This window comes from Oncorhynchus masou, chromosome 16, assembly GCF_036934945.1.
Source record: "Oncorhynchus masou masou isolate Uvic2021 chromosome 16, UVic_Omas_1.1, whole genome shotgun sequence".
Classification (NCBI taxonomy): Eukaryota; Metazoa; Chordata; class Actinopteri; order Salmoniformes; family Salmonidae; genus Oncorhynchus; species Oncorhynchus masou.
The window spans coordinates 14,198,886-14,221,369 of NC_088227.1; the positions used below are offsets into that span (position 1 = coordinate 14,198,886).

General features: G+C 43.5%; 2 protein-coding genes across 2 annotated transcripts; one reads left to right on the forward strand and one right to left on the reverse strand.

Annotated features, from left to right (window-relative positions):
• The first annotated feature begins 6,228 nt into the window (after window positions 1–6,228).
• LOC135557503 (histone deacetylase 2) lies at window positions 6,229–14,319 on the forward strand. The gene is made up of 13 exons (XM_064990804.1): window positions 6,229–6,388; window positions 7,096–7,208; window positions 7,312–7,429; window positions 7,583–7,657; window positions 10,026–10,164; window positions 10,334–10,475; window positions 10,797–10,889; window positions 11,473–11,581; window positions 11,822–11,962; window positions 12,667–12,775; window positions 13,040–13,170; window positions 13,263–13,406; window positions 13,576–14,319. Exons 1-13 carry the CDS (start codon window positions 6,334–6,336, stop codon window positions 13,611–13,613), a joined length of 1,407 nt encoding a protein of 468 aa, XP_064846876.1. The 5' UTR covers window positions 6,229–6,333; the 3' UTR covers window positions 13,614–14,319.
• Window positions 14,320–17,442: 3,123 nt separating this feature from the next.
• LOC135557504 (myristoylated alanine-rich C-kinase substrate-like) lies at window positions 17,443–20,892 on the reverse strand. The gene is made up of 2 exons (XM_064990805.1): window positions 20,526–20,892; window positions 17,443–19,343 (listed from the first exon to the last, which is right to left on the reverse strand). The coding sequence occupies exons 1-2, from the start codon at window positions 20,619–20,621 to the stop codon at window positions 18,645–18,647; spliced, it is 795 nt and encodes a 264-aa protein (XP_064846877.1). The 5' UTR covers window positions 20,622–20,892; the 3' UTR covers window positions 17,443–18,644.
• Window positions 20,893–22,484: the final 1,592 nt, after the last annotated feature.

Consider the following 22,484-nt stretch of genomic DNA (forward strand, 5'->3'; position numbering starts at 1 on the left):
ACATTCGCAACAGCAGATATACTTTTGAGGAGATGGGAAAAATTGCCCATGACACTTCAATTGGCCGTGAGTTGCATTCTGGCCGATTCTGGGAAAAGGAGGGCTCTCCTTCAAAGAGTGAATGGAATTATATTGGGCGCTAAGCTCAAAAACCCAACATTAGCACAAATTTCGTCAACAAGAAGTACAACATTACAAATCTTTTTTTGGAGATGTGAGATAATTAACTTACTGTCTGTAGTATCGTATAGCTTTAGAATTGTGACAATTCATAATTGAGGAAAATACGCATGTTTCTCAACATGTACATCTCCATCTATACACTGATCCTCAACACAGGGGTCCCACAAGGGTGTGTACTCAGCCCCTTCCTGTACTTCCTGTTCACCCATGACTGCGTGGCCACACATGCCTTCAACTCAATCATCAAGTTTTCAGATGACACAACCATAGTAGGCCTGATTACCAACAATGACGAGACAACCTACAGGGAGGAGGTGAGGGCCCTAGTGGAGTGGTGCCAGGAAAATAACCTCTCCCTCAAAGTCAACAAACCGGAGGAGTTGATCGTTGACTTCAGGAAAAAGCTGAAGAGGCTGAAGAAATTTGGCTTGGCCCCTAAGACCCTCACAAACTTTTACAGATGCACAATTGAGAGCATCCTGTCGGGTTGTATCACCGCGTGGTATGGGAACTGCACCGCCCACAACCGCAGGGCTCTCCAGAGGGTGGTGCGGTCTGCCCAATGCATCACCTGGGGCACACTGCCTGCCCTCCAGGACACCAACAGCACCCGATGTCACAGGAAGGCCAAAAAGATCATCAAGGACATCAATCACCCGAGCTACGGCCTGTTCCCCCCGCTATCATCCAGAAGGCGAGGTCAGTACAGGTGCCTGAAAGTTGGGACAAAGAGACTGAAAAACAGCTTCTATCTCAAGGCCATCAGACAGTATAGCCATAACTAACCGGCGACCACCTGTATACTCAATCCTGCAACTTAGAGGCTGCTGCCCTATATACACAGACATGGATTCACTGGTCATTTTGACAATGGAACACTAGTCACTTTAATAATGTTTATATACTGTATTCTACTGTATTTTAGTCAATGCCACTCCGACATTGCTCATCCAAATATTTATATATTTCTTAATTCCACCAGCAATTGATTTGATTGTGCCAGGCCGGGCTCAGACTTGTTGCTCTGTGTTTTAAAAAAAGACAGCAAGTGACTGTGTGACTAGCACCAGTTGTCTCTCTCTCATCCCAGTTGCAACGACCACCACAAAACATCAAAGTGTTTATCGTGCTGTCCGTGTTGCTGGCTGCAACATAATTACTGCCATTTCTGACTGAAAAGTTCTGTTACCGAAATCCCTCATTTGTTTAGGAAAAACATTCCATATTCCCTCAACCCTTGCTCTCTGTACTTGACACGTCTATGCATCGCATGCATGTGACCAATAGGGCCTGCCCTATACCATATCATAATCACAACAATAAATTGGTTTTATCAAACTCTGAACACAATAACAGCTAAATGGATGCTGAAGACATGACAAATACATTCGAAATTGGTTGAATGTTTACTGGTGAAAAGGGAAGTCAGATGTGTGGAAAAAAATTGACTAGTTGTGGAAATACTGGAGATAAAGAAAAATAAGGTAAGGAGTAGCGCTGCATGCATGGAGCGGGAGCGGGACTCTAACCCGGAAGCTTATAAGAACTCCCACTATGCCCTCCGACAAACCATCAAACAAGGCAAAGCATCAATACAGGACTAAGATCTAATCATACTACACCGGCTTTGACGCTCATCGGATGTGGCAGGGCTTGCAAACCATTACAGACTACAAAGGGAAGCACAGCCGAGAGCTGCCCAGTGACACAAGCCTACCAGATGAGCTAAACAACTTCTATGCTCACTTCGAGGCAAATAACACTGAAACATGCATGAGAGCACCAGATGTTCCGGAAGACTATGTTATCACGCTGTAACGGATGTCGTCTGGAGATGGAGAGGAGGACCAAGGTGCAGCGTGGTAACTGTTCATGTCTTTTTAATAAACAAACTGAACACTGGAAAAAAACAATAAACGATGTGAACAAAATGAAACAGTCCCCTGTGGTACGAACACAAACACGGAAACAAACACCCACAACCCAACAGTGAAACCCAGGCTACCTAAGTATGATTCTCAATCAGGGACAACAACTGACAGCTGCCTCTGATTGAGAACCATACTAGGCCGAACTCAAAAACCAACATCGAAAAACATAGACTGCCCACCCAACTCACGCCCTGACCATACTAAACCAAAGACAAAATAACAGAACTAAGGTCAGAACGTGACACATGCTCTCCACAGCTGATCTGAGTAAGACCTTTAAATAGGTCATCATTCACAAGGCAGACGGGGCCAGACGGATTACCAGGACATGTACTGCGAGCATGTGCTGACCAACTGGCAAGTGTCTTCACTGACATTTTCAACCTCTCCCTGTCTGAATCTGTAATACCAACATGTTTCAAGCAGACCACCATAGTCTCTGTGCCCAAGAACACTAAGGTAACCTGCCTAAATGACTACCGACCTGAAGCACTCCCGTCTGTCGCCATGAAGTGCATTGAAAGGCTGGTCATGGCTCACAACACCATTATCCCAGAAACCTTAATCCCACTCCAATGTGCATACCGCCCCAACAGATCCACAGATGGTGAAATCTCTATTGCACTCCACACTGCCCTTTCCCACTTGGACAAAAGTAACACCTATGTGAGAATGCTATTCATTGACTACAACTCAGCGTTCAACACCATAGTGTTGATAAGACGGCAGCCATACCCTCCGGCACCATCTTCATTATCCTAATCCTTTTTACGACCCCTGGTGTTGTAGGTGTCCTGTAGGTCAGGCAGTGTGCACCCAATGGCGCGTTCGGCTGCAAGTATCACCCTCTGAAGAACCGGTGGTGGAGTTGCCGTACCAGGTACCAGGCTGTGATGCAGCCTGACAGTATTCTCTGGGTGGTGCTCTGGTAAAATACTGAGGGCCCTCTGAGACAGCCTGAGTTTCTTCAGCGTCCCGAGGTTAAGGAGTCGCTGTTGTGCCTTCTTCACTACGGTTTCCGTGTGGTTAGACTATTTCAGCTTCGCTGAGATGTGTACGCCGAGGAATTTGAAGTCAGTCTCCATGGAGGCCGCGTTGATGAGGATGGGGGTGTGTCCAGCCTGGTTCCTCCTGAAGTCTACAATCAGCTCCTTTGTTTGCTAACATTGAGGGAGATGTTGTTTACCTGGCAGAAATCCATCAGAGTACCTACCTCCTCCCTGTAAGCTGTCTCGTCGTTGTTGTTGGCCTACTGCTGTCGTGTTGTCAGCGAACTTGATGATGGTGTGAGGCCACGCAGTCGTGGGTATACAGAGAATACAGTAGGGGTTTGAACTATATTTTGAATTAATAAAAAAACAGACATTTCTGTTCAGAATTTGTGTAAAACATTGAACAATACTTATTTAAAATTAAAGCAATATATGTTTGGATTGATATCTATATCAAATGACATTTCAGACTAATTGCATTGTCTACTTACTGTCCATCCAGGCAAAGTGGGCCCAATTTTTCAGTTTTTGATTTGTTAAAAAAGTTTGAAATATCCAATAAATGTCGTTCCACTTCATGATTGTGTCCCACTTGTTGTTGATTCTTCACAAAAAAATACAGTTTTATATCTTTATGTTTGAAGCCTGAAATGTGGCAAAAGGTCGCAAAATTCAAGGGGGCCGAATACTTTCGCAAGGCACTGTATGTTCCGTTCCTTACAGCCAGTGTCTCCACTCCTCCAGCGCCATCTTGACTTCCAGAACTTCCCTGATACCTATGTCGTAGTTTCTCTCAGCGGAGTTGAGACGATGGGACAGGAAGGCACAGGGATGGAGCTTTTGGTCCTGGGCAGATCGCTGGGACAGAATGGCCCCCAGCTCAAACATCAGAAACATTGACCTCAACCACAAACTGACGGGATGGTCCACAGAAGCCCTGTCAACAGCTGGGGACCATGTGAACAGTACCTTGGGAGAAGTGAGTTTAGCGAGGGGAGCCTCCAGGGTGCTGTAGCCCCGGATGAAGCGGTGGTAAAAATGAGTCAGGTCTCTTTACTGGGCAGGTGGCTATGTAATGCCCCGCAGCACCACAATACAGACAACAGTTGGAGATCAGCCTACGTGAACGTTCCCTAGCAGATGTCTCAACTTGGATGTCACTCCACCACCTCATGCTCAACCTCGACAAGACAGAGCTGCTCTTCCTCCCAGAAAAGGCCTGCCTACTAAAAGACCTCTCCATCACGGTTGACAACTCCACAGTGTCGCCCTACCAGAGTGCAAAGAACCTTGGCGTGACCCTGGACAACACCCTTTCGTATTCTGCAAATATCGAAGCAATGGCTCATGTTCATGCTCTATAACATCCCTACCTCATACAGGAAGTGGCACAGGTCCTGATCTAGGCACTTGTCCTCTTCGGTCTGGACTGCTGCAACTGGCTGTTGGCTGGGCTCCCCGCTTATACCATCAAACACCTGCAACTTATCCAGAACGTTGCAGCCCACCTGGTTTTCAACCGTCACCCAGCTCCACAGCACACTCCACTGGCTTCCAGTTAAAGCTCGCATCCACCACAAGACCATGGTGCTTACCTATGGAACAGCAAGAGGAACTGCCCCTTCCTACCTTCAGACTATGCTCAAACCCTACACCGCAACCATGGGCTCCCAAGTGGCACAGCGGTCTAAGGCATTGCATCTCAGTGATAGAGGTGTTACTACAGACCCTGGTTAGATTTCAGGCTGTATCACAACTGGCTGTGATTGCGAGTCCAATAGGGCAGCGTATTATCGGCCCAGTGTCATCCATCCGGGTTCGAGTTTGGCCGGGGTAGGCCGTCATTGCAAATAAGAATTTGTTCTTAACTGACTTTCCTAGTTAAATAAAGATTAAATAAATAAACATGAGCACTCTGTTCTGCCACCTCTGGTCTCTTGGCCTTCCTGGTCTCATGGCCCCTCTTGGCCCTCAGCCCAGTCCAAGCTCTTTCTCTGTCCTGGCACCCCAATGGAGTCCCTGTCCATCTTGCGAAAGCATCTAAAACCCTACCTCTTTAAACAGTATCTTAAATAAGCCTCCTTCCTCCTCACCTCGACCCCCCACCCCCATTAGAAATGCAACGAGTACATACGGGTGTCAAGAAAAATATTTGGAGTAAAAACTACATTATTTTCTTTAGGAATGTAATGAAGTAAAAGTTGTAAAAAATATAAATGATAAAGTAAAGTAGAGATACCCCAAAAAAAGACTTAAGTCGGAGGGGGGTTCCAAAATGCAATCATATCACACGTAATTTTACAATTTAGCCTATAAAATGATCATATCTCTTTTTTATACAGACTAGCTAAAACAATACTGAAACTTGGATTATGATAATTTGTTGGTAAAAAAAAGTGGAGAAGCAAAAACATATGTTCTGAATCCCCTATTTTAATTTGCCCAATGGGTCAGTGATTTCAGAGTTCCTGTACAGTGCAATATGAATGTTAATATATACAATAGGCTGACTGGGGAGGTTCCCACAGTCAAAGTCCCCCAATAAGAGCTATGACGCTATTATTTGTGTGAACTCTTCAAAGTTGTCTTCTGTGGTTGTCACTGAGTAGACTGATACCCCATTTCATGGATCCACAATCCATAGGAAAGGTTGTACAGTGCAATATGAATGTCCAACATGGTTGACTGGTAAGCTTTATGTGGCTCATGTCACAGTGGTTTCAAAGTACCGCAATAAAAGCTACGACACTAATATTTGTGAAAACTGTTCACAGTTGTGTTCTGTGTGTGTCACTGAGTATACTGATACCCCCATTTCATTGATCCATAATCCATAGGTAAGGTTGTACAGTGTAATATGGGTGTACAATTCACATAGTGGATTTACTGGTAAACTTAATATGGCTCATTTTACGGTGGTTTCAATACAACTCTGAAGTCTAATACATACACAGTGCAATGTCAACTGATTTTCGTTTTTCGTTATTGTATTTTCTTCAATTTAAATAACAACATTCCAACTTTGTTTATCATTATCTAGTCCAAATGGCATATTTCCTTTATTTGTACCCATTTGCATCACTTTCAATGAATAACTTTTATTTTGAAAGCAAACCGCAAACGCCTCTATTGTGGCTATTCCTTAATGTGAATGTCTCTATCCGCCACCAGGTTCATAAATACTACTTAAGTTTCGGCAAGCATCTCAAACAGAAATCCGACTCAACATGGCTTACACCGTTGCAGGTGGAACCAAGAAGAAAGTCTGCTACTACTATGACGGTAAAGAAATGCATATTCATTTAGAGTTTTCAGAATAAGTTTCCAAGGCCAAACTAGCGCGTTAGCTAGGGTGCGTGATGACTGCCAGTGCAATGCAATATCCATTCATTCTCTGAATAGCTAGGTACTATTGGCTTGCGATCCTGACATGATTTGTTTTATGTCCCTGTTGTGATCATGAAATAAGTTACGAGACGGTGTTCTAGAATCTAGATATGTCGGTAAACTAGACAAGCTAGTGAACGTTAACCAGCTACTGTAGCTAGTGCTAGTTTAGCCGGCTTCACTCTTGTCAGGGCACATTGCGTGTAACTAGCGAGTTTAGCCAGCCACAGCAATGTTTACTTTTACAACTAATATTATTTTAAACAAGTAAACACGCTGTTGTGGTATTTTGTTTTTATGACATTTTAAATATAAGCAGAAAGTTAAATTGATTTACTACCGCCAACAAGGGACCAGTGATAGCGTTGACTACTGATGAAGATGACGACACTAGCGGCTATTGCGCATTATCAACGTTGCTTCATGCGCTAGTACTGCTAGCTAACTGACTGCATTGTCGTAGTAACGTTTAGTTAAAACAAAATAGAATTATGTGGTAGTAGAAGTACATTATGGTTAGTGCTGGAATGCTGTGTGAAACATCAACATTTCTCAAATGTAGACTCTGTTTTTTGGTCTTTTTTGTTTCTCCTTTTTAACAGGTGACATTGGCAATTACTATTATGGACAAGGGCATCCCATGAAACCACACCGAATTCGAATGACCCACAACCTACTGTTGAACTATGGACTGTACAGAAAAATGGAAATATATGTACGTTTATAACAAGATTTCAAGTAAAAAGGTCAATTCTGAATATGTAGGTATGGCTTTTTCTCTTTACCATGAAGTAGGCAATTGTTATTCTTTGTTGCAGAGACCACACAAAGCCACTGCAGAGGAAATTACCAAATACCACAGTGACGATTACATCCAGTTCCTCCAATCCATACGACCAGACAACATGTCAGAGTACAGCAAGCAAATGCAGCGGTGTAAGTCGAGCCATAACTAGGGCCAGGAGTTGTTACTAACCTTATGACTGAACCAGGGAAAACTACCCATACTAACCTAGTATTGGAAAAAAATATGTATATTTCTTGATGGATTGCTTGAATCACTATTTTGTGTTTTTGTTTTTATCATAGTTAATGTTGGTGAGGATTGTCCTGTATTTGATGGGTTGTTTGAGTTCTGCCAGTTGTCTACCGGTGGCTCTGCTGGTAAGTGTATGCATGCATACTTTTGGTCATGTGTTGTATGTGGATGGGGTTGAGATCAGGGCTCTTTGCAGGCCAGTCAAGTTCTTCCACACCGATCTCGACAAATAATTTCTGTATGGACCTAGTTTCGTGCATTGTCATGCTGAAACAGGAAAGGGCCTTCCCCAAACTGTTGCCACAAAGTTGAAGCACATAATTGTCTAGAATGTCATCTTAATGCTACAGCATACAATGTTTCTTCAATGGAACTAAGGGGCCTATACTTCCAACCATGAAAAACAGCCCCAGACCATTATTCCTCCTCCACCAAACTTTACAGTTGGCACTATGCATTTGGGCAGGTAGTGTTGTCCTGGCATCCGCTAAACCCAGATTCGTCCGTCGGACTGCCTGATGGTGAAGCGTGATTCATCACTCCAGAGAACGCATTTGCACTGTTCCAGAGTCCAACGGTGGCGAGCTTTACACCACTCCAGCCGACACTTGGCATTGTGCATGGTGATCTTAGGCTTGTGTGCGGCTGCTCGGCCATGGAAACCCATTTCATGTAGCTCCCAACGAACAGTTCTTGTGCTTCCAGAGGCAGTTTGGAACTCGGGAGTGAGTGTTGCAACCGAGGACAGACTATTTTTACTCGCTAAGGACATTCTACTGCCATTGTTTGTCCATGGCGATTGCATGGCTGTGTGCTCAATTTTATACACCTGTCAGCAACTGGTGTGGCTGAAATGGCAGTCCACTAATTTGAAGGAGTGTCCACATACTTTTGTGTAATACAGTACCAGTCAAAGGTTTGGACACCTACTCATTCAAGGGTTTTTATTTATTACTATTTTCTACATTGTAGAATAATAGTGAAGACAAACTATGAAATAACACATGTAGTAACCAAAAAAAGTGTTTAATCTAAATATGTATTTTAGATTCTTCAAAGTAGCCATCCTTTGCCTTGATGATGCCTTTGCACACTCTTGGCATTTTCTCAAGCGCCTTCACCTGGTTTGCTTTTCCAACAGTCTTGAAGGTGTTCCCACATATGCTGAGCACTTGTTGGCTGCTTTTTCTTCATTCTGTGGTCCAACTCATCCCAAACCTTTTCAATTGTGATTGTGGAGGCCAGGTCATCTGATGCAGCACTCCGTCACTCTCCGTCTTGGTCAAATAGCCGTTGCACAGCCTGGAGGTGTGTTTTGGGTCATTGTCCTGTTGAAAAACAAATGATAGTCCCACTAAGCCCAAACCAGATGGGATGGCGTATCGCTGCAGAATGCTGTAGTAGCCATGCTGGTGTCACCAGCAAAGCACCATCACACTATCTCCTCTATGCTTCATGGTGGGAACCACACATGCGGAGATCATCCATTCACCTACCCTGTGTCTCAAAGACATGGTGGTTAGAACCAAAAATCTCCAATTTGGACTCATTAGACCAAAGGACAGATTTCCACCGGTCTAATGTCCATTGCTTGTGTTTCTTGGCACAAGCAAGGGTCTTTTAGTAGTGGTTTCTTTGCAGCAATTTGACCATGAAGGCCTGATTTCATGCAGTCTCCTCTGAATAGTTGATGTTGACATGTCTGTTTACTTGTACTCTGAAGCATTTATTTGGGCTGCTATTTCTAAAGCTGGAAACTGCAGCAGTGGTAACTCTGGGGTTTCCTTTCCTGTGGCGGTCCTCATGAGAGCCAGTTTCATCATTGTGCTTGATGGTTTTTGCAACTGCACTTTAAAAATTCTTGAAATTTTCCTGATTGACTGACCTTGATGTCTTAGAGTAATGATGGACTGTCATTTCTCTTTGCTTATTTGAGCTGTTCTTATTTGAGCTGGACTTGGTCTTTTACCAAATAGGGCTATTTTCTGTATACCACCCCTACTTTGTCACAAGCCAACTGATTGGGTCAAACACATTAAGAAGGAAAGACATTCCAGAAATTAGCTTTTTACATGGCACACCTGTTAATTGAAATGCATTCTAGGTGACTACCTCATGAAGCTGGTTGAGAGAATGCCAAGTGTGTGCAAAGCTTTCATCATGTCAAAGGGTGGCTACTTTTGAAGAATCTCAAATATAACATATTTTTTATTTTAACACTCTTTTTGGTTACTACAATATGGTTAGAGCTGGAATGTGTTATTTCATAGTTTATGTCTTCACTATTATTCTACAATGTAGAAAATAGTCAAAATAAAGAACCCTGGAATGAGTTGATGTACTGAATAGTGTAACGACTGATCCAAATCTTTTTTCTCTCTCTCTACAGTTTTTCACCTGCAAACAGTAGAACTAGTCCCTATTGGTTCAGAAATTACAACACATGCTTGTGAAAATATTGTAAACAAAAATGTTTTTCCTCCCTTGGCACAGCGGGATCGGTGAAACTCAACAGGCAGCAGACGGACATTGCGGTGAACTGGGCCGGGGGACTCCACCACGCTAAGAAGTCTGAGGCCTCTGGCTTTTGTTACGTCAATGACATTGTGTTGGCCATTCTGGAGCTCCTCAAGTGAGTTTGTGTTCCCAGATGGAAACCGGCTAAACCGTATGACTGCTACAATGAAATGCATTAGTGATGGTGACTTTCTTGTTGTTTTTTTTGTAGACCTCCTGATATATCGGCGTGTGTTCTACTATGCATGCCTCAGGTTTAATTCTTCACACCACCTCGTTCCCAGGTACCATCAGAGGGTACTGTACGTAGATATTGACATCCACCATGGGGATGGAGTAGAGGAAGCCTTCTACACCACAGACAGGGTCATGACTGTGTCCTTCCACAAATACGGAGAGTACTTCCCCGGGACTGGAGACCTCAGGGTGAGTACTTGGCTTACGTCCCAAATGGCACTACTTTTGACCAGCAGAAGTAGTGCAGTATGTATAGATTAGGATGCCATTTGGGACGTAGCCCCATGTGTCACACCTCAATGTGAACTTCCTGGTGCTCTGTGACAGAGTGGCCCATTGATAGCTGGGTAGAGACTTTCTTTCCACAGTTATAGTTACAAAATAATCTCACTTCCATTATTTGTAGTATTTTGCTTGGGAAGAGCGCTTTATGATTGATGCAGTATTTTAGTTATGGATTAGCAAGTGTGTAAATGTGTTTAAAATCCTCAATTGCCACTCTGTTCGTAGGATATTGGTGCTGGAAAAGGCAAATACTATGCTGTCAACTTCCCCCTGAGGGACGGCGTTGACGATGAGTCGTATGAGCTGATCTTCAAGCCTGTAAGTAAGCAGGTATTGCAGTGTTCAGTGCTGAATGCTAGTGGGGCTGCAGGTAGCCTAGTGGATAAGAGCGTTGTGCCAGTAACTGAAAGGTCGCTGGTTCAAATCCCAGAGTTGAACAGGTGAGATCTGTCCTTGAGCAAGGCACTAATTGCTCTGGTCTAAGCATTTACAGTGAAATGGTCTCTGCAGAAGTCGGGGCATTCATACTTGTGTTTCTCAGAGCTATTGTCAAGGAAGTGAGTTTGTATTTATACAGGGCCTCCCGCCCCCACTTATCGTCAACCAATCATGTCAATACGGAGCCCTACGCATTGTTACAAAATCGGAGGCGCACGGAAATGTGTTATGGAGCTCAATTTAGCCACTGGAGGCGCAGCAAAAGCGTCACCCTCCATACGGAGCCTTCAACCTCATTTTTGTGGTCAAGCATAAATTGGCTTTTACCCTACGAGGTCCGGATTCTGATGGTTTTCTGTTCTACCTGATAATACATTTTACACACCTGATGACCCAGGTCTAAATTTATTCCCTGATTAGCGGGAAACAATGGAAGAAAACAAAGTGCTTTGTGTCTTGGCAGGTGATGGCCAAGGTGATGGAGATGTACCAGCCCAGTGCAGTGGTTCTGCAATGTGGAGCAGACTCCCTCTCAGGAGACCGACTGGGCTGCTTCAACCTTACCATCCGCGGTATGCTAGTCGTCTTACATGTTTTTATGTGCGAGTCCATTTGAAACTTGTAGAGCTTAATTTTAACTGTAATGATTGAGCCAGCATTGGGGGTTGCACAGAAAGTTTTGTCTGTCATTTATTAAACAGTAATGATGATCTAATTTTGTTTTTAGAGAAGCGTATTAGCCTGTTCTAAGCCCTCCATGTTGGTCCTATAGTTATGTGGTGTTTTGTCTCTTCATGCTGCTTTTCCGTCAGGCCATGCTAAGTGTGTTGAGTACATTAAGTCGTTCAACCTTCCCCTACTAATGCTGGGTGGCGGAGGCTACACCATCCGCAACGTGGCCCGCTGCTGGACCTACGAGACGGCCGTGGCTCTGGATACTGAGATCCCTGACGGTGTGTTGATAGTTTTTTTCCTTATTCAAAATGCCCTATTTCCCACAATTTCGTGTCATTTTTGATTTTTTTTTTTTTTTTTTTTTAGGATGCTTTCCTCATTTCAGCGTCAATTGCCTAGACCTGTATAAATGCAGTGAAAGTATCAAGCCATTGAGGCTCGTTTACTTAATACAATGTCTTCTCTTCCCCGCTGAGATATTTGCTGGGTCTCTAGAGAAAACGCTACAGCACTAGACGGGGGCTTTGTCCCAAATTGCACCCTATTCCCTACATAGTGACCTACTTTTGGCCAGTGCCCAATTTGGCCCTGTTCAAAAGTAGTGCACTATGTAGGGTTAAGGATCTGATTAGGGGTAGTGTGTTACACAGGGAATAGGGTGCCATTTGGGACGTATCCAGGGATAGTCCTGGTCCTGTCAGCTGACTAAGCAGAATGTCAGTGGGCCACCAAGTGTGTGTGAGCGGACATTATCACAGCCTGTCAAAGGAGCCAACTGTTTTCTTCATGGAATTCGGGACATTAACAGAACCCTTACCCTTTCCATTATATCCGCTCTCAAGTGGCGGGACTTGTATCGGTGTATAAAATATGTACCTGAAAGGGTTGACCTTCTGAAACTTTATTTTAGGTACATCGTAACCTTCATGTTCATCTTGGTGCTGGCCCTTTCTCTTATGTTTTCTATTTTTTTTATTCCCAGAACTGCCATACAATGATTACTTTGAGTACTTTGGGCCTGACTTCAAGTTGCACATCAGCCCATCCAACATGACCAACCAGAACACGTTGGAGTACATGGATAAGATCAAGTAAGGACTGAGTCTGTCATGGACCATCAAATATAGCATGTCAGATGTATTCAGCTACTCCTAAGGAGTTGCATGTCATTACGGATGTGTGTGTGCATGGAGGTTGTTGCAGCTGCATTATTACTTTAAGAAATTGGTATTGTGGTAGGGAGTTCTCATTGGCACATATAATTATCCAAATTTCTTGGAGCCTTCTTGTGTGCTTCTGCACTGATGTTGGTTACTGCTCTAAAGCAATTGCCTTTTGTGTGTATTAACCCATAGGCAACGTCTGTTTGAGAACTTGCGGATGCTACCTCACGCCCCGGGAGTGCAGATGCAGACGGTCCCTGAAGACGCCATCACTGACGATACGGTGGATGAGGATGCAGAGGACCCCGACAAACGCATGTCCAGTAAGACACGCCTTATCTGAAAAATCACAAAATCAGCAGCATGGATCCTATTTCCAGAAGCATCTGAATGTTGACTTCCTGTCTCGTTTAAGTCCGTGCTTCAGACAAGAGGATAGCCTGCGACGAGGAGTTCTCTGACTCTGAGGATGAGGGAGAGGGAGGAAGGAGGAACGAAGCCAATCACAAGAAAGGAACAAAACGGACTCGAGTTGAGGAGGGAGACAAAGAGAAAGTTGGTGAGTATTCAGAACTTGGTTACCCTGACTACAAACCTTTTTTTGTGAAGGACTTTCAAGAACACTTGCAATTCCCTTCATTTTAGATTGAGTTAGATGAAGAAAATAACCTAGAAATATTGAATTGATAACTTGTACAACTTGTTAATTTGTGCTGTCTTTTGTACAGAGGTGGAGAAATCGAAGGAAACAAGCACTGAGAACTGACATAAAGGCAGCTAAGCGTAATTGTGGCACCCTGCCACTGTTTGTACAGTTTTAAAAGGTCATGAATTCCTGTCAGCCCTCATTTGTGCAGTACTGCAAGATCCAAAACAATTATGATAATCTCGGGGGGGGGGACCATTGTAATCTCTCATCCTCCCCTTTATCACAATAAAGACTTCATCATAATTACTTGTCACGACCAGCTACTTATAGTTTGAGATGTATACGAAATTGTGCTTCATTAGAAGTTGTCACTAATGTATTCAGACACTGACTTCTGTTATGTTTTGGGGGTGGAAAAACCGGCACACTTTCCAGTGTGAAGACTGAGCAGACTAGCAGTGCCTGATTCAGCCACATGGCGGTGCTGTGATCTCTCCATGGACAGACCCGAGTGTGGCAGCCAGGACAGCTAACCTGATTCTACACCTTAGCGCCTGACTCCATACCAGAAGCGTTATATTTCTCATTGATCTGTAGCTGTTCGTTGTGAAGACTTAGTTTGCTTTTGTGGACTGTAGCAGTGGATTTCTAGGATTTGTGACCAACCTGGGTTTGCTGTACTTTCCTTTGATACCTTTTTGAATGCTTTTATATTTCAACATGCATTGTCTTCTGAATGAGAAGTATGTGTTTTTAGACAAGAGTATGTGGATGTTCCTGTAGATATTTTGCATTTGCCAATTAAAAGCTTTTTTAAAAATCCTATGTGGTGTGAATGTATGTATAGTAGTTAGAGATTAGTTGGGGCTAAATATGTTAAATCAACCATGATCATTTAAATCTACAATAGTTCATTGCAGAATCCCAATCACCTTTGTTTGCATGTACAGGAATGGTTCTGCCACAAACAATAATATACAGCTGGACAATGAATTTGACATTTACACAGTACACATACAGTAGGTACATAATGAACACCAGGATACAGACTACACTATAAACTGTTGAAAGAGGTACATCATATACAAGCAGTGGCCAGAGGGAGTCTGGGACGTAACCCCTGTTTGGTATGCCCCAAGCCTTAGACTTGTCTGGTAGACCGGTCTTCTCCAGAGATGTCATCCACATGTTAGCTTGCATGACAAGTGCCATAAGCTTAGTTCAACTGTAGCCCTATCATAACTGAACATAAAGATGATATACTGCATTCTTTGTAAACCGGCATCATGTCAGTTCTTGCTAAATCCAAAACCAAATCGATACAAATTTCACTGGGGATATTTTTGTGGCACATTGCATAGCAGCCACACGATGGCAATGTAACCCTGCCTGTTATTTTCAACAAGGAATCAGTGTATTGGTTGTGTACATGGATTTGCAGGTGTAGCGACATGCTCATGTTTCTAGCTCCAACAGTATAGTAATATCTAGCAATGAAAAAAGCCTGGAAAATGAGTCATGACTAGAATACCGGCAGTGGAGGCTGCTGAGGGAGGATGGCTCATATTGTCTGGAACGGAGTAAATGGAATGGCATAAAACATGGAAACCGTGTTTGATGTATTTGATACTATTTCACTCATTCTGCTCCAGCCAATACCACGAGCCCGTCCTCCCCAATTAAGGTGCCACCAACCTCCTGTGGAAAACAGTATATACATACACATATACATACAATATTAAAGTTACCAGTGTTCAATGACTGTACATATGGCAGCAGCCTCTAAGTTGGCGGGTAGCGTACCAGGTGGTAGCCGGCTAGAACTGTGACGAAGGTTCCAGCCAGGTTACTGGGCGGCGGTCGGCTAGTGGTGACTGTTTAATAGTCTGATAGCCTGGAGATAGAAGCTGTTACTCAGTCTCTCTTTCCCTGCTTTGATGAACATTTTCTGTCTCCGCCTTCTAGATGGTAGCGGGGTGAACAGGCCGTGGCTTGTCGGGTGGGTCCTTGATGAATTTCTTGGCCTTCCCATGACACTGGGTGCTGTAGATGTCCTGGAGGGCAGTGTGATGCGTTGTCTGTAAGCACCACCCTCTGGAGAGCCCTGCGGTTGCTCATGGTGCAAGGACAGCCCGACAGGATGCTCTCAATGGTGGATCTGTAGACGTTTTTGAGGGTCTTAGGGGCCCAGACGAATTTCAGCTGCCTGTGGACCATTTCAGGTTGTCAGTGATGTGCACGCCAAGGAACTAGAGTTTGTTTTTTTTTACCCTTCACTGCGGTCCCATCGATGTGGATGGAGACGTGCTCTCTCTGCTGCCTCCTGTAGAGGGGAGGGGTTATTTTCCTGGCACCACTCCCCAGGGCTCCGCACGGTTGGCTGTCTCATCGTTGTCGTTTATCAGGCCTACCACTGTTGCGTCGTCAGCAAACTTTGATGATTGAGTTGGAGACGTGCGTGGCCACACAGCGCTGGTTGTTATAGCTTATTTGCCTACCATTTTCAACCGTCGTGATTGCTAATACAACCCCGAAGATCTTTAATCAAGTTGTGTAGATAGACTTGCTGATGAAGTATATCTAGATTTTCATTACAGAAACTTAGCCTACTAGTAGCTATGACACACCTGCAAGCGGGAAAATAGCAGGTGTGAAATTCAAAACACGAGGAAGCTGCAACCCAGTCAGCAGAGAAACATGCATACACCTATTTTGTGGCTTATTCGTCTACTGATGAACAATTGCAATTTATAGTATGTTTTTTCTATTTGTTGCCATTTTATGTATTACAATGTAGCATGCATAACATGCTACGTTGATATATTTTGAATGGGATAGCAGCACAATAGTTACTCAGTAACTGGTACAATGCCAATGGAAATGATAACATGTCAGTGAAGACCTTTTGAGGTCTAATATTGCAAAGTACTGAGTCTCTGTGCCTTGAGGGTCTCTTTTTACAACAATGAGCTGCACAAAAGGTCTTCACTGACATTTAATCATTTCCATTGGCATTGTACCAGTTACTGAGTAACTATTGTGCTGCAATCGCACACCATTCAAAATATGATTCGCAAAATGTCTACGTATTTAACGTCAGAGAATTCAGTGATGTAGGCTGCATGTGGTCATGTTGGGGGCGGGGAATAGCACTAAACTAATAGCGATGGAACGTACAATGAACAAACCCTGATCCCCGTGACAAATGCATCTATTCTGGTCCATGATTCATTTAAAAAGGCTTTGAATGAGTTCGGCCTAGTTGTATAATACTTGCAAGGTGACATGGATTTGTCCGTACCATTGAGTATTCCATGTTGGACTTTTGTAGATAACTGGAGGGCCAGTGACACTAGCTGTGACGCCACAAGTTCAAATCCTATGTGAAACCCTCTTGGTGATTTTGCGGTAAGGTGCTTCTACAATGATACTGTAATGTTTGAGTATGTAGAAAAGTTGGCGGCTGTTAGCCTGAAAACTAAATTATTTTGAACACACTATGGCTGCGTTTGACAGGCAGCCCAATTATTTTGACCAATCTGATCAGCTCTGAAAAAGAACTGACATGAAAAGATCTGATGTGAATGGCGGGGGGGGGGGCGCCGAATTTGACTGCCTGTGTAAACAGCCGAGTATGCTCAAATTACACATGTTGAAATTACTCAAATTACTCATCAATGTATCAATTACAACACTTACCACCTCCATCTGAACGGTTAAAGCTGGACTCCATAGTGGGGAAAAAACACATCCGTTTGTGACATTACAACAAACACTGTTTGCACATGCAATAGAATAGCACAATATATACGGCAATTTATTTGACCATGCTGCGCAACACTGGTTGGCAACAAAAACGGCGGTGGGGCAGCTAGTGCCGCTGTTCCCCTATTGGAGTCCATCTTAAAAGGAATAGAAATTGGTTAAATGAAAAAACAGATGCTGCTCAAATTTTATTCACATTTATTTTTGCTTTTAGTGTGCTCACAGAAAATTAGAACACTAAGCAGGAGTTTAATAGCATTTTTTAAAGCAAAGTTACATTCCATCTCTAAGTCAAATTGGTCAAAGCTTCTCCGGTATTTACAAAAGAAAAGAAAAAGAGACAAGATGCTACACAAAGTCGCATCTGATAGAGATTCCTTAATTTGTCAAAGACCACTGGGGAAAAAAAGCATTGTCTGCTGTAATCAAAACATACCACAGTATATAAACAGTAACCATTCCACTTATCACAGCTTGGTTGAGTTCAAAATTGCTGAAAAGGTCATCCAGGATGAATTTGTTTTTGTTATCTTACAAAAATGAGCGGGTGGAAAGAGCTGCAAACTTCATGTGCTTCTTGAGATCAAGATTTCATTTGTACAATAATCATAGTTAAAAACACCCCGCCTATACATACTTACACTTTATTAAGGTCATAAAACCAGCAATAAACAATAAAGCCTATACAACTTGTATTTCTACTGAATCACTGACTGGTACAGCTAATGAGATTAGTGAAAAGCTCCTATGATTTTTTTTTAATGACTTCCTAAACCTAGCTCTGGGAATTGTGTTTTTTTTTGTCGTTTCATAGTAAAAAATGACTTAGTGTTATAAACCGCATGGTACTCTTGTGGTACATAGGTGTTTGTTTCGTTTTTAAGACCTCTCTTTACATTATAGTCTGTGGCACAATTCCCAGGCACAAAGGTGCCACCTCCAAATCTCCCCCCACCCACCCCAAAACCCCCTTCATTTACATCTCAACTCATTTACATACCCCACCTCCTCCATACCATGGGCATGTCCATACATTTCGACAAGGTACATTTTGTATAAAAATGCAACAAAAAAACATGTAATACAGATGCAAAAAAATATATGGCAGAGTGTGGATGTATTTTTTTCTGTAATATTACGTTTCTAAGCAACCCACCTCTGCCCGTTGGAATGGTAGTATCAATGGACCAAGATGGGTTTTGTGGAGGGGGAAGGGAAAACAAAAAAAGAAAAGCTTTAAAATACCCCTGGTTGTAGACAAGTTCTCCAAAGCCAGGAACTGGCACCACTCCAACATACAAACAGGGAAATGTTTTTTTGATTATCTTTTTTCAGCTTTTTGTTTTTTTTATTTCTTCCGTTTTGCTCTTTGCGTTTCCAGCTTTACTCAGCAGTGGCCTCTGCGGCAGTGGGGGCCTCTGGACTGGATGCGACCTCTGTTGCAGGTACAGCCTCCTCCGTTTTGGGTGCTTCCGCAGCAGGCTCCGCTGGCTTCTCCTCTGCTTTTGGCTCCTCGGCGGCAGCTGCCTTGGCCTCCTCAGCGGGTGCTGCTGCTGTTTCCTCAGGCTTGGCCTCTGTGGGGCTTGCTGCTTCCTTAGCTTCCTCCCCAGAACCGACAGGCTTGGCCTCTCCCTCTGCAGTCTTGGCTTCCCCCTCGGCAGTGGCCTCTGGGGCCTCGGCTGCCTCATCCTTGGCCTCATCGGTGGACGCAGCGGCCTCCTCACCCTCTGCCCCATCGCCTGTCTCCTTTTTGGTCTTTTTGAAGGAGAAACCGCTAAGCTTGAAGGACTTTTTGAAGGAGAAGCGCTTCTTCTTCTTTTTGGGGGTCTCGTTGCTGGTTGAAGGCGTGGCACCCTCCTCTGGTTTAGCTGCCTCACCCTCAACTGCTGGAGACACAGCCTCTGCATTCTCTGCCCTTTCCCCTTCTACTGCTGCTGCTGCTGAGGGTGCAGCCTCTGCAGTTGCAGCCTCCACTTTTGGAGCCTCCTCAGCCGTGGCACTACCATTGGCATGCACCTCGTCTTTGCCTGCCTCTGCAGCCGCAGGAGAGGCATCCCCGTTCACTTTCACATGGCCATTTTCCTAAAGACAGAGGCCATTAACATCACATAAAAAGCAAGCGTGGAATATTACGTGTGATATGGACTATTGTCACTCAGTGACACAAGGGGCAGTAGACACCACAAAAAATAAATCGGGACAAACGCATACAGCCCTCTAATTTTTAAAAACATGTTTAGTATCAATAGGCCTTTACGCACGAGCGTCGGCAGGCTAATTGCTTTGCGAGTTACAAATTCAACACAGAATTCGTTTTAGAACCGCAGAATTTAAACTATTTTCCCGTAATCACGTGCGAGAATGAGCCACCTCCGGCAATGAGAGAAGGGAGACACGGTTTCGGATGGTTCGCTAGGGGGCGATGCGTGTCTGCCAGTCGCTCCAACACCGAAGCGCCAAAGCAAAGCATCTGCTCATTAAACAGCAGATGCTCATTAATACACCAGATCACGCAGAGCATCCTTCAGATGCATACCCCCAAAACTAAACAGCACCAGAACCCTCAAACCATCATCCTTATCACTTTAATAAATACCATCCATTCCAACACTTATAATACCAACTACAGAAGGGGCGCAATATCAAATGTGGTTTCCCGTGTGGTAGTAACCATCCCTGCTCTCTATTCGAGCATCTGTAACAAAAGGCGTGTTGGCTAGCTAGACCGTGGCAAGCCATTGTTGGCGTCGTTCATCTTCCCCATTCACCCACCGATTAACTCAAGTTATTAGATTTGTGCTCAGTTTCGGTTAAAATTTTTGATAAAAAAATTATTTATCCATTTAACTACACATGGCTACATAAGGTCCAACAATTCGATACCAATTTCCGCTGTCTCACAATCCGAAATTTCAAACAAAGTATTCACCCAATTAACCGAAATCCCCACACATCAAATGACTCAATGAAAACGACTGAATATGTTACCAAATGTGTCACCAAATAATTATCCAAATCAGTTTGGGCTTTTGTAATAAATTGTACAATGTTGGAAATTGAATTTCAAATCAGTGATCAACTGTTTGTTGAAATAGTGTACAATCAATGTATTCCAATCGTGGTTGTTTTCTCCATCTGCCTGGCGAACGTCTCCATAAGTGCCCACAACACAATAACGCAAGCAGAGGACCTTTGCGCAAACCAACCGTATATATATTATTTCCTTTAACTCGGATACAAATATATATTTTTTAAATCAATTACCTGTCCATTGGTCTTGGTTGGTGAAGCGGCAGCCTCTCCTGGCTTTTCAACCGTGGTTTCGCCTTTTGCAGCTGTCTTGGAGAATTGCGCTCCCATGCTTTCGCTCCAACAAAGAAACTCAACCGATCCAAAAAAAATGAACAAAGACCACTACTAGACTCTTTCTTAAATGCAAGCACTTTGCGGAGGCTCCTATTTGAAACGTTTACTGGACAAGTAATCAAAGTCCAGTCTTAGTGAACAAAATTGCAGAAAATACCTGCCAAGTGAAGAGAAGTAATAAAAAATCCCAGATTTGTGGCTATGTCGCTGTAGACAGGGTGGAAAATGGAGAAATTTCCCGTGTTGCTAATAAGATGCGGAGTCCAACGCCCAAGTGCACAGGGCCACATTCAGTTGCCAAACGTTCTCGAACGTTGCAGATAGAAATACCATGAATAGAGCTTCTGTGGTTACCCATTTTACATGTTGGAGAGGCATGTGTGTGTTCTATATTGTCTATTTCTATCTGAACGTTCCAAAACGTTGCGTTCTACTGAACGCGGCCCAAATGAATGGGCATCCCGAATGATGACGGCATCCGCGCTCAGATCCAGCGAATCAGAGCCCTCACACAGAAAGTGGGCAAGGCTTTAAAAACGAGTGAACAATGTTTTTTTGCAGATTGTAACAAATCTGAAAAAATATATATTGTCGTGGCGACAAATTTTCCTTTCAAAACTACCAAACAAAAATTACTCGACTAGAGAATAATTTTGGAATTGATGGTGTGCTCAGAGGTTCGAAAGGCATTCTAATCACTCCTAACAAAGTGATACCTAATTATTGATTCATTATGATAGATGTTTGAGGGTGTTTGTAACAATTTAATCTCAATTATGAATGCTAATTTGATCATGAGGAATCGGCATTTGCTTTAGGCAGAAATTGTTTTTTGGCTCATTGAGCGCCAGCCGCCTCCACTTTCAGAACGTGCTCTGAATAGGACCACATTCACTTGACACAGACAGTGCACATTTAGTAGGTAGTCTATTTAGTGGTGGCTATTTTTCATATTGAATAAATACTGCTTTTGTGAAACAATCATGTACTGATAAAATACATTTAAAGGAGGGACATCTAAACCCACCTTTCAGCCCTATTTTATTTAACTAGGCAAGTCAGTTAACAACAAATTCTTATTTTCAACGACAACTGCCTGTTAACTTCCTGTTCAGGGGCAGAATGACACCTTTCAGCTCAGGGATTTGAACTTGCCACCTTCCGGTTATACGTAACTCATGGAGTTATTGTGCCACAAAAAAACAGTTGCTAGTCCAACACTCTAACCACTAGGCTACCCTGCCTCCCATGACATCTTGTAATAAATTAATCTCAGTCACATATAATAGCACCACATACAGTATGTATACAACAGTTTGTGGACACACCTTCAAAATAGTGGAAGTAGCTGCTTCAGCCACACCCATTGCTGACAGGTGTATAAAATCGAGCACACAGCCATGCATGCGATCTCCATAGACGAACATTGGCTGTAGAATGGCCTTACTGAAGAGTGTCGTAACTTGCAATGTGGCACCGTCATAGGATGCCACCTTTCCAACAAGTCAGTTTGTCAAAGTTCTTCCCTGCTAGAGCTGCCCCAGTCAACTGTAAGTGCTGTTATTGTGAAGTGGAAACATCTAGGAGCAACAACGGCTCAACCTCAAAGTGGTAGGCCACACAAGTTCACAAAACGAGACCGCCGAATGCTGAACCATGTAGCGCACAAAATGTGTCTGTCTTCGGTTGCAACACTCACTACTGAGTTCCAAACTGCCTCTGGATGCAACGTCAGCACAAGAACTGTTCATAGGGAGCTTCATGAAATGGGTTTCCATGGCCTAGCAGCTGCCCACAAGCCTAAGGTCACCATGCGCAATGCCAAGCATCGGCTGGAGTGGTGTAAAGCTCGCTGCC

Bases quoted from the DNA above. Each gene is read 5' to 3' on its own strand.
- LOC135557504 (XM_064990805.1), bottom strand. From the start codon at position 20,621: ATGGGAGCGCAATTCTCCAAGACAGCTGCAAAAGGCGAAACCACGGTT. The intron at 19,344-20,525 runs GTAATTGATTTA...CTCTGTCTTTAG, and splicing joins CAACCAAGACCAATGGACAG to GAAAATGGCCATGTGAAAGT.
- LOC135557503 (XM_064990804.1), top strand. From the start codon at position 6,334: ATGGCTTACACCGTTGCAGGTGGAACCAAGAAGAAAGTCTGCTACTAC. The intron at 6,389-7,095 runs GTAAAGAAATGC...CCTTTTTAACAG, and splicing joins AGTCTGCTACTACTATGACG to GTGACATTGGCAATTACTAT. The intron at 12,776-13,039 runs GTAAGGACTGAG...ATTAACCCATAG, and splicing joins GAGTACATGGATAAGATCAA to GCAACGTCTGTTTGAGAACT.